The 18,442-nt window shown below is 41.9% G+C and overlaps 1 protein-coding gene across 2 annotated transcripts in view; it reads right to left on the reverse strand.

The window, feature by feature from the left end:
• Positions 1 to 14,944, reverse strand: part of USP45 (ubiquitin specific peptidase 45) — a 54,798-nt gene extending 39,854 nt beyond the window's left edge. For both annotated transcript variants that reach the window (XM_082755870.1, XM_082755871.1), the window contains exons 1-5: positions 14,801 to 14,944; positions 7,125 to 7,234; positions 5,538 to 5,707; positions 3,833 to 3,936; positions 2,955 to 3,055 (exon numbers count right to left, since the gene is read on the reverse strand). In XM_082755870.1, the coding sequence (XP_082611996.1) occupies positions 2,955 to 3,055; positions 3,833 to 3,936; positions 5,538 to 5,707; positions 7,125 to 7,224 (475 nt within the window). In that variant the 5' untranslated portion in view covers positions 7,225 to 7,234; positions 14,801 to 14,944. The remainder of the gene's footprint in view (positions 1 to 2,954; positions 3,056 to 3,832; positions 3,937 to 5,537; positions 5,708 to 7,124; positions 7,235 to 14,800) is intronic.
• Between the last annotated feature and the right edge of the window lie 3,498 nt (positions 14,945 to 18,442).

Here is an 18,442-nt window from a genome sequence, read left to right on the forward strand (position 1 = left end):
AGCTCTCATCTGTTACTTACATCTATGCTCATACTGCATTTCTGCAGAAATTTCTAGATAATGCTATATGAATTGTAATGAAGTACCATGCCGACCAGTTGTTAGATTAGAAAGCAACCCAGATATAAGATAAATCTTTTTTACGGTGCCACATTTGGGTATGAAAATTAAGTAAATATGTTTGTTTGTTTTTAATTGAAGGAAGCAGAAAAGCAATAGAATAAAAGCATTATATCAATTTTAAAGAAATGAAAGTAAGTTGTAGGAAACAAGCAGCATAAAACTGACAGCTAATAATTCCTATTTCCTGGGCTAAAATTAGTAGTTTATTATTGACTTATATGCAAAATATATATATATATATATATATTTTTTTTAAATCTAGGCCAACAAAGAATTTAAAGGATGATAGTTATACTGGAAATACTGTGGTAACATGAAATGAAATGCTATGCTTAAAATAAAATAAAAGATGATTTGTCAATGGTAGAGTTAATTTTCATTGTTATACTTTGTGTTGTTTCTGGACAATGGAACAAATCAGGCTTTGATTTCAGATTTTATTTTTAAAAAATATTTAAAAGGCATTCTAGCTTAATAAATAAATAAATAACAGTACTTCAGTACTCTTTGGAAATTTCTGCTCACACCTATTATTTATTTATCAACACATCAATGTCTCTTAGCCTCTTCCAGTAGGTAGCTGGGACCGAAGCAACCAACTGTGACAGGCAAGCTACTTTTTCCTCTTCCCCTTGCCACTCGAGAAAGCCCAGCAGAACATCTTTGGGCAGCTAATCCCAGAGCTCCCGATAACAGCAGTGATGCCTGACCAAGGGCCGCTGACTTCCAAGCGTGGAGCAGAGGTGTGCAGGCTGAGAGCGGGTGGGCCACAGCCTGCCTGGAAGGGCGCAGGCCCTTCTGGAGCCATCTTGCTGAGGGGATGACCACTCGGCCACGCTGGTGCATGACAGTGCTGCTCTCACCAGCACTGGATCACTCTATGGAGCTGATCCAGACCAGATAAAAGCCAGCAGGAATCCTGCCCCTCACAGTTCCCAAAGCAATTCGATGGAGAATGACCAGGAAAGACGGATCAGGAGCAAGCTGTAGGGCTTTTGCTTCTGAGGCAGCACTGCCTCAGAAACCTCACAGACAGCGTGAGGTGCTGGGAACGTGGACTTGTTAGTCTGTCACTTACGTACAACTGTATTGCATCGCTCACTACCTTGTGTTCACAGTAAAAGCTCTGGGTCACTGGGTGCACTTAGTTACTGCTAATACCACCGATCGCTGCCACAGAACCTCGCTTTTTGAGGCACCACAATAAGCAGGGTGAACTCCATAGGCTACTGTCACAAACCATGTAACCACAAACTAAAACTGGATGATAGGTTTAAATCAATTAAGAAAAAAAAAAAGTTTATTCCCTAAATAAAACCAATACATTCTAATTTCCAGTTATAGAAAGGAGTTTCCAGTTATACCTGGCAGATATTTAAATGAAATATGTTTCCAGAGTATCAAAATGAAACACAAATACATATATAGAAGAAATACATTCTGCCCCGTTCTACTATAAGCAGTTGATTTTAAAGATAAGCTTACTATTTTCTGAATTAGATTGGAATTTTAGTTGCTTAATTTAAGACATTTCACAAAAAACTCCTAAGCACCATACTCAGAAAACTTTAAAGGTTTTCAAGTTTCACAAAGTATGAATCCAAAACATGAAGCCCAACGAATCATATAGCTTCTGAAAATCTTATCCAGAAGTTCAAAAATTGAATTAACTAAATTAAACACTACAGCTTTTTAATCTGCAAGCAAGCTACAAAACCCATTTATTACTTTATGTAAAGTGAAACTGAAACTGTGAATGAGAGTGAAATCACATACTGCATTTTCATTGTTCCAGGCAAAAAGATGCAAAAAGTAGCAATTCACCCATGTACTACAAACAACTTAACACACAACTTGTGACTAGATCAAAATATAAAATATGAATTTCTGAGTGACCCTTGGATTTCTCCCCCCTCAAAAAATACATATCACCCCTTAGAACTAGCAGGAATTGCACACATGCAGCTGAAGGAATACGTAGTCCAATCCCCTAAGGCATTCTTTTCCGGTCTTATAACCAGGTGACTACCAACATCTGCTAAAATCTGCAACCAATTGTTTTACAAGCTTGTTAAGTGATTTTGTTTGTTTTGTTGGTTTTGTTTTGCAAAGAAAACCTGGAATCTGATGTATGCCATAAATTACAAGCCAGAAATGCTGAAGTATGTGTTATGGTAGGAATGAATAACATCAGCATTATCAAGAATAGACAGTTGAGGGCCACACATACGAAGTTCTATCTACTATCATATATACTGATATAGGAGGTTCCTGAACTAAGAAAATAATTTAAGAGAATTTTCTATTAACAAAAACGAGCATTATATCACAACCCAATGACATCAATGAACAGAAAGCAGTAAATCCAACACCAGAGTACTAGAAGATCCTCTTACACAAATTTAATTAACTATGAAAAACAAGTCTGAATCGAAAACTGTAAGATGCGACACATCCACACTAGAAAAATTCAAATCACTAATTCTTTTGTAATGTTTTTGTGCATTAATTTATAAAGCATTTTACTTGAGGTATATCTTCTCTACAGTAAACAGCTTTCTCTTCATTAAAGGCAAAATCTGGGAAAACCATCCTACAGTGATATTTTAAACCCTTAATTGTACTCGATAAAAAAAAAATGATTTTTTTTTTTTTTATAAAAAACACTACGATGATCACTACTTGCCCAAGTAACTCTGCAGTTACAAACCGTGTTACACTCACACACAACTTGTCAATAATATGATTAATATGACTGAAAATTTGAAATGCACATTTTTAAGGACAGTACATTACAGACGTCTCAGATAAAATTATTTGTGTAAACTTACTTGGTTCAGCCCTGGAACCATGTTTTTGAAGAAAGTCAACTATCTGAGCCAAGGCCTTTTTGTTGCAATGTGTTGACAGCTCTTCATCACATTCGTAACACCTAAACAAAAGAGGAAATGAACTGGAATTCAGGGTATCTGGACTTACCTCCCAGTTTTAACTGACCCCTCTTAAAAAAAGCTTACACAAATTACTTAAGCTCTAGGTTTCAGTTCTTAGTACTAAAAATATTAATAAAAATGAATCCCATCATCCCATACATGCTCTTTAAGCCTAATGAAGAGCACCTAATGATCAGCCCTAATGCATTCAACATTAACAGAGTTAATTAAAATCAGTTTGTAGCCCTGAAAATAACCATACCAAAACAAGCAGGAAAGACAACTCCTATAACCAGCCAATTCTCTATAGTACACAATGTACTCACAGTTATCTTGGTATGCTTTAATCTTCTATGGCAATAGCGTTGTGGCCACTGTAAAAACTATAGTTCAGTGGCAATTCAAGACATTTCGTCTACTTAAACACAACTGATATCAATGAAAAAGGTGGGTGATGTGACTGAATGTTGTTTAGCAGGAAGAAACCTGTGTTTGTACAATGGAGGTGGTACTGAGAGAAAACAGCTCTCTCCTGGTAGGCAGGAAAGGAGCATACCAAAACCACTATTTATTTTACTTAATTTCCGACCTCTCTGAGAGTCACAAGGACAAACTAATTTTCGCTCCAGAAAGCCTGCCTCTCTACTCTTTAGAGATCTATATAAGATATTCATTTTGTCTGTCAAAATGATTCTTTTTAATTAGAAGACATTGCTTTAAGGTACAAGAAATCCTTATATATAAGCATAAACGAACACCTGCATACTCATTCTTACCATATGATCCATGTGCTAAGACTGATAACAATGCAATGAGGTTCTGTACGGACTGTTTGGAAGTGTTTAAGAGAATGCTGGCCTTCTGAGTTCTTACTACATCCCTAAAAATGGAAACATAACACAATAAAGAAAAAAATGGAAGTAGATAAAGACTAAGCTATTAGTAAATAAATTACAAAAACTTTACTTCTTAAAACTAAACAAAGTTATAGTGCCCAAATATTCACTTGCAATGCCTGAGAAGGTTAAACATTCTTTATAATTCGGTATTACAAAGATATGAATTAACTTTTTGCAAAAATAAGCACATTTTATTTTTTCTAATAAAGGAAAACCCATTACAACACAAAAAAAAAAATCCCATCTTTTCTATTTGGGAAAATCAGTTTCAAGTATAGCTTGTTCTTAAGCTTGTTTGGATTTAACAGAACTAATTCCTACCTTTTGAATAAGAATTGTCAATAAAAAGACAATTATGCCATTCACAAAGATAAGAATTTTCTTTAAAAATAAAAAGTGAAGGAAATGACTATGTAGCTTATTTGGACATGGAATATCAAGGACAGGACTGCATAGGTAAGCCTCACTGCTCAAGAATGCTACATGCATTCCAGACAGCAAATGCAAAAGGCATATAAATTGTTTTTTTCGCTAAAAATATACTCAGAATACACCATTTATGTACAGCAAATTCAAGAGAAAGCATTTGCAGTTTTTCAAGTATCTACAGAAGAGGACTTAGAAGTAAAGACTCATCTCTGAACAAGGCATGAGTTTTGGTGGCTACTGACTACATAAACATGAAAAAGCACATAGATTTAACTTGTTTTAAAAGCTGTCCTTAACTGAAAATTTTCAGAGATAATCTGAGTTCTCCTCAAATCTACTTAACTATCTTTTGAAGCATGTTAATAGCATGTTTCTGCACAAAATTAAATCGGATTAGATAATCGTGGTAGAAGCTGGCATCTGTCCTTACTTAGAAAGACCTACAGAAAGTCTAAAAGAAAACGTGAAATGCTTTTTTTCTGGCAACTATTAGCTGAATTAAGCATGACATTGCCTGTAAACTGAATTTTTCTGCATCAGCCTTTACTTCACTCACAAGCCAGAAACCTGCACAAGCCCTTGGGGTCAGGACCTGCCATTTTAAACTCTGGGACCACAATTTGACATTATAACTGATCCGGACTAATGGCTAGCTGCCATAGAAAGCAGCATTCTCACTCCTGCACAGTCCTTTCTCCCTGGTTTCAATCAAATCTAGCAACTGAGCATCCATAGTATGAGCTGATTCAGGAATATACATATTCATTTATTCATGCATTTTTGTCGGCTGTATCTTCTGCCCGATAAGCCAGACGAACTGATGCATTTTGCAACTGTACAGTTCCTGGAGTTAATTTTCCATATGTAGCAAGAGATGGAAGAACAGAGAAAAGGTGGAACCATCACCTACTACCTACAATGCTGAACTGCACCACAATGCATAAAAATAACTTAAAATACTGCCAAAAATTAAACAAGAACACAATTCCACATCCCATTCTATTAAAGCTGAAGCATAGATTCTCACAACTAAGCACTTATGTCATACCGCTTCACTGAAAGGAACGAGATGCCACACAGGCAGGATCTGTACCAGTCATATCCTTTAGAAAATCAGGGCCTATCCACCACTAAATTTAGAACACACACTTACCTGAGAGCCACATTTGAGGCACAGCCATATGTCTGAAGGGGCCACGGGCTCGCCATCGCTCATCCGCCTCTCCTTCAGACATTCTGAACATACTGACCAAATGCTCTGAGCCACCGCCCTCTTCACATGATGCACATCCACTGCTTGGCTCACATGCTGGCAGGTTAAGCCTACAGAACATAACACAATTAAACATAATAGTTATGAAAGGGAGCACATGTACGTTAAAGAGGAAGAATCTTCAACAAGTCAGCATTAGGAAAGAACAAAACTAGGGAACATCAGCCAGTTGCTCCCCATATACTGAACTTAATAAAGGATCTATTTCAGTCTTCCTACAACTAAAAACCCTTTCAAGTCAATAACCACCACCTCTTTAAAACAAATAAGCTTCTTTGTATTAGGACTATTAATAGGGCTACTATTGTACAAAATTAATGACCCTGTTTTGGTTTTGTCAACAGTGAAATGCTGCATAAATCTGTTTTTGCACATAACAACACAGGCAGTTGACTCCTATCAGAAAAAAATATAGATTTCCAAATACCTGTATACAATGGGCACAAGCTACACTGCCTACTTATACTCAGCTTGTGCACTAGGTCCTCCAGGGCCTTTTCTGCAAACCTGCTTTCAAGCCATTCCAGGTTCTCACCCTGTAATTGCATGTAGTTATTTTGGCCCAGATACTGGGCTCTCCACTTGCTTTTGTTGATCTCCGTGAAGTTTCTGCCAGCCCATTCCTCCTGCCAGCAGGTCCAGGCCATTCTCAATGGCAGATCTACCCTCCAGGGTATCAGCCACTCTCCCCAGTTTGTCATCACGAAGATGACAAGAGCGCAGCCTCATGATGACACCATCACCCAGCTCTCTAAGCACCTTCAGATACATTCCACCCGATCCCACGGATCGGTTTGCTTAACAGCTCTCAATCATCTTCTATTCTGGATAATGCTTAAATCCAGAGTCTGCCACTAAGCTCAGGCACCAGGGAGGACTGTGCGCAGATGTTACATACAAAGACAGAGGGGAAGAAAAAAAATGTTCAGTCTTTTCCTGAGTCCCTTATCCCTAGGCCCCGTCCCCTCAAGCTACATGCTCATACTTGCCTCAGTCTTCATTTTGCTGTCACAGTACCCAAACATGCTGTTCTTTCCCTTCACATCCCTACCAGATTCAATTCCGAGGCTGGCTTACCCAATCCCATCCCTACATAATCGGAGGCCCTCGGAGGGCAGTCCAAACATGCTTCTGCCCTGTCTTTCGTTTTTGCCTCAGCTTAGTCAGAAGCTCCCTGCTCAGCCAAGCAGCTCTGTGCCATGCACACCTCAACTTCTGCACATTGGAAAGGTCCATCCCTGTGCTCTGAAGAGCTTGCCACTGAAGACCAACAAGCTGCCATGCCCTTCAAGGCAGTCAAGTAGTTTAACAACCTATCATGCCAGAAAGACTTGATTGAGGTCATTTTGTTATAAAGTCAAACAGGAAAAGTATTACCTGGTACAACTGAGATGTGGTTTTCATCAGTCAACATAGATTTTATTAGCCTTCAACCTTAGGGCAAAAAAAACCCTTAAATGTATTTACCTGCAATATCATCTGAAGAATCTTCATCCTGTGGCCTGTTAGGCCTTTTGCTTCTCTTTGTTTTCTCAGGGTTGGCTCTTGATGGATCTTTCACCCGCATCTGTTATTTACTAGGAAGGAGAAACAGAGTTTACTTTACTTTCTAATCCCTTTGCCAGGTTTATTGAGTTTAAACTCTAAAAGTGTAAGACCGAGTCACATATTCAAGTCTCATGAACACAGTTTCAGACTTTGACTAATGTCACTTGTCTTGTAATAAAAAATACAAATGTATCAGTAATGAACTCCTAAGAATTGCTGTAAGATCAGTTTTATTACATGACGTTATAAACTGTATCTACACTCTTCCAGGCAGCAGTGGTAAGTATCTGGGAGACTGCAATTGACTTTATTTCTGTCATTTTAAACTACTACAAAGTTCCAGCCTTCGGTTCTGGTAGGTTACTGGTAACTTTCATGATAAGAAAAACTTCATTACCAAGATACATTAGAGAAGCTTTTATTTTAAAGGATTCTGTGACCATTCACACGTGCACATTCCCTAAAACCTTTTGAGTAAATTCAGACAGTTTAAGAAAATACAGAAGACTTTCGATTCTTGGGAAACTGTCCACAACTACAAGTAAGAACAAACCGCAGTGTGAGCTGACTCCTCTATTACATATCAGAGAACCCATACAAATGAATGTTCTCATAGGAAATTAATAAAGGAGTCCTAAGAGAAACTAAATTATAAATAAATATTTTCCAGTACACTTAAAAATGAATAAAAAAAACTTCAGAGATTTCAGCATACTGTCATTTAATCAAAATTCAAATCTGAATTCTCTGAATCAGTACAGCTGTGCATCACAGCTTCCCTGGCTTAGTTTACAGGATGTGTTTCAACAACGTGCTTCAGGAAAAAAAAAAAAAAAAAAGAAAAAAAAAAGAAAAAAAAAGAAAATTATGTTCTGTTTTCCAAAAGCATACGAATATATGACAGTCATATACTCATACCACATACAAGTTAATAACGTCACCTGCCCCACCGATACCATTTTTAACTGTGCTACCACATTGCTGCGTAAGAAACCTCTGAAATATTCTACACTTGGGAACTGCAAAAGAAATACCCTTACTATAGATCAAGTAAGTAAGTTTGTCAAAGCTTATAAAGTTTGTCTACCTAAGCTTTTCAATCTTGATTTTGGTGTTCCTCCCCCTTTCGTATTTGTAAAGCTCATCGGTGGAAGAGCCCAGATTCCAAGATCCCATAGAGTAAGAAAGAAACCTTCGCTCTCTGCTTCCTCGCACTGGTGGCTTCATGTCCCTCAGCCTTTGAGAACACACTTTGTTTTTTTGTGAAATGCTACATTTACATCACAATCAATGTACACTACACAGTCAGGTTCTTAAATTATAGATTTCCAAGTTTTCTGTACTTAAGGGTATGAAGCTTCATCTGCTTAGACGTTCAAGTAAATAACACTGCTAAATTCAGGACTTTGCAGGTTTGTACTTCACGCTCAAGCAGTAAAGAAGATCTGAATATTTCATCTCTTGACTACTTATACTCAAGAACATTTCAAATCCTTGATGTACATCAACAGCCACACAACACAGCAGCCCCAAAACAGTACAATGTGCTTCAGATCCAAACGACTTCAAAAGTATATTTATTTCTACCTTGGGATCTCATGATATACATACACATAAGCTTCCCGTGAAACCTCACATCACCACTTGTTGTGCTGCCACTTAACCAAGCACAAGACTCATCAGGACATCCACAAGACAGCAAGGCTGATACAGCTGCTGTTAGAAAACTGAGGATTTTGTGTTATATTATGTAAAGAGTTAATAGCAAAGGCAGCAAAATGCCCTCCCTAAAGGAACATAGCTGTGTTTAGGTTATTCAGCACTGACGTAAATGATCTACCAGTTCATTTCAGCACGAAAATCCTTTATCTATTTGGACAGATTATGTAAGCTGTCCAAGCCACAGCTTTCACCCAAATGAAAGTCATTTCAAGATCTCAGATAACTTTACAAAAGAACGCTTTTGCCCCCAGCCAGCTGAAATGCAAGCAAGGCTTTTCCACCTCTGAAAACCCGCGGCCAGCGGGCACTATTGGAGCAGGGCAGGAGCTGCCCGCTGCTGGAACCCGCTCTCCACAAGCCTTGGGGACACGTGGAGAAGGCTGAGTGTCAATTAGTACCAAGAACGATCTGAAACGTGGCATTTCTAACTGAATTTAATCAACGTGGCATTAGAAACAAACGCTGGCAGGAAACCCAAGCACTGACACTGCAGGCTTGGGAATCCACTGACCAACCCAGAGATTCTGCAGTCGTCTTTGAGTAAGAGCAGGCACAGCAGAAGATAACAGGGACCATTAGATTAATCAATTTTCATAAACACACACATGGAGGCATCCATCAGACAATGTTTACTGACCTGAGAGCTCTCAGAAAAGCCACAGAATACCAAGGACCTCGCCAGCCAGGGTTTGTGCCTGACTTTGAAAAGCACGGAAGTGGGATGAAGCAGTAAGAACACGGCAGCTGCTCAGCAAGCATCCAAGACACAAGTAGTGTAGTAGAGACATGGAACTATTTGACCTCTTCCAGCACATTCAAGGACAGAAAACATTACAAGTAAGAATTTTAATTTGATGATTAAGATCACGGCCATGAATTCAGACTCAAAACGCTTACGCCAGCCATGTGATTATTACATTTAGCTGAGAAAAACAAGGAGGAAATGTAAGGTGCTTCAGAAATTACATCTCAGACCTGCTTCAGTTTATGTGAAATAAAATATTAATAGGTTATTGAAATGAAAGCCCTGGACAAAAATAGAGCCAAAAAAAAAAAAAAAAAAAAAAAAAAGCATAGAATATAGCTAATAAAAATTAAGAGAGAAACTCTCTAGGTTTCTTTTGACCATAGGAGCAACCCATTCAGGACAAGCAGGCAGAGGGGGAACAGACAATTCACATGAAATAAACTTGATACGCTTAGGATTAAATACCTTGGTAATATCCCCATGATTTGTCTCTTTCAACCCCAGTTTCTTTTTTTTTTTTTTTTTTTTCTGAATACATTCAAAGACTAATTTGTGGCTACAGTGATCAACTGAGGAGTGTACTAAAGGAGAAAGACTTCCTCCGAACACACGGGCAGGAAGAAGCCTTGCTTGGAATTTCTTTAATTTCTTTTTGTGATGGAATAACAAGTACAGTACTTTTATAGATAAATTTATAAAAAAAGTACTTTTTAAATAAATTAAGATTGTTGTGGTAGAAAAAGCTGAGTTCAGCCAGCATGTTACCTTCACCCTGATCTCTACTCAGCACGCAGTAAAAATCTTAAACAAAAATTACTCAGTTTCATGGAAAAAATAAAGAATATAAATAGAAAGAGCTGAATCTCTCCCATTTCAACGATCATTTCATACAAAACTAAGAACTAGTATTTGCCAAACTTGTTCATACTCTCTGAGCTCAGCATACAAGAGTTTGAACTGTAATCATCATCACTTGCTATTCTTGGTTCACTTACTTTTTAAAAGACTCCTAATGGCAGCCTGCCTACAAAAAGCTGATTAAGATCAGAAGCTCCTCACTGTAACTGCTAATTTCCAGCTTTCTAGAAAGATCAAAACACTTCAAAAGTAGCAGAACAATCTGCCTACCTAATTTTAAAAGCTTCAGATTTGTCAAAGTGCCAAAAATCAACCTAAGATGCCAGTGCTAAATTTGTTGACTTAAACCTAAGGCATACCTGGTCTATTTTTACTGTAAGGTATGTGTGAAATAGACTGTATTTAACACAAAAATGCACCCTCTTAGTAAAGTACACATTTAGGAACTACGAAGAGTTGGATACAGTTCCTAAAATAAATGTTATTTCTTAAGTTTTATGTCTTACTGAAACTCAGTAGAGCTAAGACCAACAGAAGATACAAGGCCGGAGTGAACCTGAATTTGCTTTTCTTTTGGGAAAAAAAATAAGCAGGTCTTTCCTCTCCACAGGATCCTCCTGCAGCAGAGGTGGAGAAGCAAACAGCCTTCACTGCCTGAACCCCTCAAAACCCATTCCCACCTTGCACACCTGACTCAGAGGCTAAGTCCCTCCTCCTACAACCCCACAGCTCACCTGCTAAACTGCAAAACGTGCAGCCTCAGTGTGCTTCCCCATGCCACAGCTTTGCTGCTTGTAATATTATAATAAGGTGCCAGCTCTTTCAGGCAAGAGCCATATTTTTGCTCTTATCTGTATAATACTTATCACAACATTTTTCCTGATTCATGACAAACTGGGAGGATTATATTTGCAGTACCAGAATGCAAATGGTAAGATAAAAATGGCATCATAACCATTAGCTTATCTAAGCATGCTTACCCTATGAAATATAGCTACATGGGTCTCCAGATGGCCTCCAGGTACTACTTTGGATATGGGAAAGACTCTCCCAGTAGGACTGGTCATTAACTGTGAAACCAGTAGTGTTAATTATTTCATCAGTGGGCATCTGAATTGAAAGGAGCTGGGGCAAATATATTTACCTTTACCTCTTTTCAGCTGGGGTATGCTAAGTTCCAGCTGCCTTACCATTTGCAGTCAGATTTCCCAATTAAAATTACACAATTTTATGTCGCTAACGAAGAAAAAATAAAATTGCATTGGACAGGAAAAGCAATAGAGAACACTGAATGTAGCATTCCAAAAATTAGCACAGGGCTTTCATGTATCCTAACAGAACTGTACAGCTGCCAAGAGCAGACTACCACCGAAACACAGGGCTGTTGAACAGAAAAGATGTGCAGATTAAGTCAAAAGGTCAAGATGCTCTGTAGCATATTTGTGATGCGGCTTTACGAGCTTCCTTCTAACTGTGAAAGTAGAGAGAGACGAGACTCGCACAGGTCAGAAATGCCAGATCCTCTGTGACCACTGCAGAGCTGCCACATGTTTTGATGCGAGTTGCAAGTTGATATATTTTGGATGTCTGTTCAGAGCATTACCTGTGGCATTTTGGCTTGCTCGCTACTAGATCAAATGTCATCCGATCCCAGCAAGAACCGCATCCATCACGGTCAGCAACTGGGCAGTGTCATCAATCAGCGGGCCGGGGCGCTCCGCGCTCTGACGGCCACCAAAACCTTTGCGGCAAACAAGCCCTCGCTGCCTGCTGGAGCAGTAAAAGGACCAGAACTCCTGACTGGTAGTGGCAGCCACACTTCTTCCCCTGGAAAATGTCATCTGAAATTCTGAAAGTGTCATCTCCGAGATTTTCTAGCCCAAAGGCACATCACACATCCTGCACCATCACTAGAGCTCAAACGCCAGCCCTGACATTGTACTGCAGCCCCAGAAGGGTGAGACACTCACGTACTTTTTGCACGAGAAGTGAGACAGAGATGTCTGACTACTGGATACAACTTTCCAAGTGAGATTAAACATCCCACAGCATTATGTACTTTCATTAATCATTTTTTATTCATCTGCCCATGCTACGCACGGTCTGTTAGTGTTCATGTCTGCATCCTACACAATCCTCTTTGTTTTTGCTACTGCAACCCACTCGCCACACAAAAACTACTTCTAATGATGAACAGAAACCAGATGTGCCCAGGAACAGAAAGAGCCTGTAGCTGGCTTTATGACTAAAGTAAACACAAGGATTGAGTGGATAAAGGAGTAGTTCTTTGATGACATATTTTGGCTGGCACTTTATAGCAAAGGTTTTGTTAGTGTCTTATGGAAAAATTCAAGGATTCCTCTCAATATCCAACTCACAAAGCAAATCCAATTTTTGCTTATGTTCTCTATCCTACTTTAAACATATTGTCAAAAACATGAACAGGCCAAGAGGGAAAAACATATGGGCTGATGCGTTCATGGTCTAACATGGATTTTCCCACACATTCACAGACATCCCTGAAAAAGTGAAATAAGATACCATAAAAAGAGCCATAGCTTGTAAGTAATGGTGTTGACCTGCAAATGAAGATTTCGTGTGTGAAAAGGCAATTGGCTGATGGAGCTGACGGACTAAGCAGTCACATGGCATGAACAGTGATGCAGAGTGCTGTCACCACCGAAAATTTGAGGGAGTAACAACCAAAACAGCGGGAAAATGGACTGAACTCACAGCACCCTGGCAGGAGAGCCAGAGGACAAAAACTTGGAAAAGAGCAGTTTGAGATGTCAAAAGGGAAAACAAAAGGCAGTATCAGCAAAGGATGAACTGGAAAGAAATGTCTGTGAATTCCAATTTTATTTTTTTTTTTAAAGTCAATAGCAAGTAATGAAAAGGAACTGTGGTTGTAGCACACTGCTTGAGATAGCAGACTGAAGCCCACCCAAGATAATACTTAAGCTGAGAGTCTCAGTGCCAGAGACCCATGTAGTCCCACACCTAAAGGTCTGAATCAGAGCAGATCCCAGGTAGATGAGGACTCTGCAAAGCCTTCCATCTACTTTGGAAGCTGCAGGAGTTAACTAATTAATGGTGGTAAAATCGATAAAACCAAAGGACTACGAAAAACTAGCCTGGGCTTTTTGAAAGTCAAAGTCTTGCCGCCGAGAGCAAAGAATTTCATTCTATCATCTTCCCAGGCACAAATTGCCCCAGTTTGTTTTGATGACATGTCTAAAGTAGAACAACTTGTCCTTGATCTATGACTGATGTTCACAGCAGAACCTGGGAGACGCCAGCTGTATTTCTGTCAGCTTGGCGGAAACAAAACTACAGAACACCACTTCTTCAATATTTCATGAAAAAATCTGACAAAATATTTACAACCGTAGTAAGCTGCAGAGTAGGATACGCCTTGTAAAATTGCTGTCAACCTGGCACATGTGCGAGCCGCTACTGTACCTCTATCTAAAACATGTGAAAATGAGATGGGAAGGAAGCCTTTAAAACATGAGTTTTCCCCTATAAAAGGGTTGTTTGATGGAATTCGGAGACACCTGTAGCCACAGCCATCATGCAGCAAGACGCCTGAAGTTACCGTCACCTGCTTCTGCTTTCCTGACGTCTTTATTCTCCTGCTTCCGTGTCTAACAGGCAGCCCCGCATATATCTTGTTTAACTGCGCGAGGAGCAGTGGATCCACAGCAAGAGCCGGCTGAAACCCTAGCAACACTCAGACAGCAGGAACTGGAGCCCTACACAAACCCACGCATCGCGAACCGAAGCACGAGCTCGAGCACAGCGCTGCGGGTCCGTACCACCAGATTTCAGCCCCACGCTCTCCTTCCCTCCCTGGGAAGCCAAACCCGGGTACCAGGGGCCCGTCCCCGCTCTCCGGCCGCCGCCTCACGCCGCTGCAGGCTCGGAGGGCGCAGGCGGCCCCGGGCTGGCACCTGCCGCGCTGCCGGGCCCCGCCGGGCCCGTCCGAGCCCTCAGCGGGGCGCTCGGCGGAGCCTCCCCCTGCGGGCACGGCGCCGCCCGCTCGGCCCCCGGGGCTGGCAGCGGGCCCCGGGCTCCCCCCGTGCCCCCGGTCCGGCCCCGGCCTGCTGCTGCCGCCGCCGCCATGTCGCGGGGCTCGGCCCGGCCGGGCGCTGCCGGGCTCCGAGCCCCGAGCTCCGCAGCGGAGCCACCCCCAACCCCGGCCCCAGCCCCGGCCCCAACCCCAACCCCGGCCCCGGCCTCCCCCCCGCGCTCGGCCCGCACTCACGGAGCGGCGGCGGGGCGCGCAGGCAGGGAGCGGCGGCAGCAAGCGGCGGAGGAAGCTGGGCCGCAGCCAGGGCCCCGCCGCGCCGCTCCCCGCCGCGCCGCTCCGCCCGGCACGGCCCGCCCCCGGCCTCGCCCGGGACCAGGGGGCCGGGCCGGGGCGGCGGGGGGGAAGGCAGGGAAGGGAGCGGGCCCCGGGCAGGCAGCTTGGGGGGTGTGGGGTAGAAGGGGCTGCTGTGGTGGCCGGGGATGGGGGCGTTACGCGGGCACCGAGGGTCGTGCCCGGGCGGTGTGCCCCAGGGGAGAGGGGAGTGAGAGCACGTCCCGGGCTGAGCCGTGGGTGTACAAGGCTGAAGGTCTCAAGGCTGAACCCCAAAACGTGTCCGGGCATCACGGGGGGCACCTTTGTTTGGACAGGAGGCGAGTCTGAAGTTTGATTTTATCAGAATGCCCTTATCACAGAGTGGTTGGGGCTGGAAGGGACCTCCCGAGCACATCTAGTCCAACCCCCCCAGCCCAAGCAGGGCTGTGAGAAAAATCTCTAATAATTTTCTCCAGACGGGATCTTCCGTGAAGCTATTTCATTCGCAATTGCAATGGCAGGCATCGTGCCAACTAGGAGCACATTTTAGTAAAACAAATCATAACCTTTTATTCCCTATTACCTGACACCTGATCACCTCCCATTTCCTCATTGGCTGAGTACTACAGGTTCACAAGCTACTCAGTGCTCCTCTATACCACATATGTATAATTTTTTTCTTCAACACTTTAATTTCTCATTTTTCCTTTTTTTTTTTTTTTTCTCTCTTTCTTATGTTTTGAGAACTTGTGATCTTTGTTTTACTGTTCCCGCACTGCTCATCCTGTTTTTCTCAAGCTCCTACCTTATTTTCGATCAGTGAGGCCTTCTGCTACTGTCCACTTAACTACTTAGCATTTCTCCTTGTTATGACTACACAGCTGTCAGAGAATTAGTTCTTTACTGCAGAAGCACAACTTAGTTTCTCACAGGGCCACCTAGAGCATGGCATGGAGAAGAAAAAAAGGGGGGAAGGGGAGCATTACTGTGGGACTCCACAGAAAACAAGGGTGGAGAGCCTGTAGTGGATCTACCGACAAACAGGTTTTAGGAATGCTTAGGGAACCACATGGAAGCCATAGGCCTGAGCAAAGACAAGTTATCAAGAACAGTATTGTTGAAAGAGGTTGACAGACCAAGCAGGGTTTGATTTAGGTAGGAGGAATTCTTTAGGCACTTTGATGACAGCAGTGACAACTGAGCACAAGGATCAGGAGGCAGACTGCAGGCCATGTAACAGATGAGCACCAGGCCTTAATCGTGAACACCATGTTCATTGAATGTGAAAAGGAAGAAGAATATGGAGCAATAACAGGGAAACAAACTGGATCAAGAAGGAGGTTCTTCCTCGTCTTCATGGGACAGGTTAAAGATTTCTTGCACTGCAAGAGCAATAAAAAAAGTAAAAGGTTAAAGAAAGAAAGAAGGGAAGCTGAACATAGAGCAACAGTGTGTGATGTAAAGGGGAATATATTTACTGAGTGCAAGAGAGAATATCTGGAGCAGATAGAAGAATATCAGGACACTGACAGAGAGGGAAGGCAAGCAAAGGACGTGGAAAAGATGAGGAAGTTTCCCCAAAGAAGTGGACTGAATCCTGTGCAGAGTGAGGACAGAAGTATGTATGTACAGACTTCCAACGTGTTGGGAAAACTGGGATCATGAAGGATGCTGTGGGAAAGAGAAGTACCAGTGTATGGGAAGGCTGACAGTTTGGTTGGGAAAAAAAAAAAAAAAAAAAAGTAAAAATATGATAGTCAGAAGTACAGTAACAGAAAAATCAGAAAGGAAGTGACACTTGATGAAAGCCTAGGTCTGTGAACCTTGCCTTCGATGGTGACTTCAAGTCATATGAGATGATGATACAGAACATGCAAGGGTAAATGTGACTGAACAGTCAGCTGGCAAATGAAGCCACCAGGTATGAGTGTGGGAGTCTGCAGAAATTAAGATAGACACAAAAGGTGGAATGAAGAAAGCTGCTGAGAAGAGGCTGAAAAGAGGCTAAATGGCAATAGCCCATAGTTGAAAGAAGAATAGAATGTGCTGTTTCAGGAGAAAAGATGGGCAAGAGTTATTAGCAACAGTGATCTATGTGATACCGTAGCAAGGATTGTTCACTGGAATATTGCTGCTCATCATTCTCTCTCCTGTTTATTTAGTCATTGCCTGCTGAATTAACCAAACCTTGCAAAAGACGCCTTGTGAATTGTTCCTATTTTTGCAAACAAGCTAGTGTGTTCACTGTGTATGTGAGTGTGAAGCAGGGTCAAATTAAAGCCATAAATTCATTTATAAAAATAGGACCCCATATGAATATACATTTCATGTGAAAAGCATGTGACACACCACAGCTCATGTTTAAGTTCTTCACAGCAGTACATGCAGCAAATGGACAGAAGCGTTGGTTGTTACTGATTAAGGAGACATTGGGGAGGCAAGGACAATATTAAGGAGGTATTGAGGAGACATTGGGGAGGCAAGGACAATCCCCAGACAAGGACTGTATATCTCGAAACAAGACACTGGAACTCATGATAAGGAAGCGGCAGACGAACAGAGAAACAAATGTAAGGACTATAAATCTCAAAACTGGACATTGGAATTCATTATAAAGATACAACAAATGGAAGAATTAGCAACAACCAGCTCTTGCAATTAAGAAACATGCCAACTCAGCAGATTCCTGACCAAAGGTGAAACGTACACTGTGAGGAAGACTCGGGGTCTTCCTCCCAAAGACCCCTGCCCACAATTCTTGGGAGGCTCTACGCAGGCGCAAGGTGCCAAAAGGCTAATTAGCATGAGAAGCAAGGGAAGGCGGGGATAGGTAATGAATATGTATAGGTGCTTGTAGAATATTGATAGATTGATTGCATAAATTCAAGACTGCTTTCCACTTTGGGTATGCACGATAGGTGGAGAGATCCCCCATGCATCCAGCGCTGCAATAAAGAATATACCACTTAAAGGAATTTCGGCTTCGATCTTTGAATCATTACCTTCTAGCAGGTAAGATATGTAGTAAAAGATAACTCAGAAGAGGAGGTATTCAGTCTACCCGTATCTTGTTACAAACGGAAAACACATAAAACTTCGACTCATATATAGATATACTGCTTCAAAGAGACAGTTCGCAAATGTCTGTCACGGAGGCCATATGGAGAGGCTGGCAGAAGGGCAGCTAGTGAACCAGCTATACGTGCCAGCTTCAATTTGTCACACTTTCCGGCACCGAGAAGTATTTTTGTTCTCCTTTTGAGAAAAAAACCTCACATTAGTGAAGATTCAACTATGGAGTCCTCAAAATGTGGTTATGGCAGGAGAGGTTCAGCATGGTGGCTTTTAGATTGGCATCACCAGTACGTACCAAGCACGCTGTACGTAGAGGCTGAAAGCACGTCGAGGGAATGTAAAGCACATCGAAAGGCCCCATTTCTCCTCTCCGGAACCACGGCTGCAACCCACCAGCAGCCCTTGGAGCTGGGGACGAGGTCCCAGAGCTAGCTCTGACAGGGCTGGGCCGGGCACGGCGGGGTTCCCCCGGGCAGGGCGCCCCGAGGC

The sequence above is a fragment of the Aythya marila genome, assembly GCF_965140915.1.
Source record: "Aythya marila genome assembly, chromosome: 3".
NCBI lineage: Eukaryota > Metazoa > Chordata > Aves > Anseriformes > Anatidae > Aythya > Aythya marila.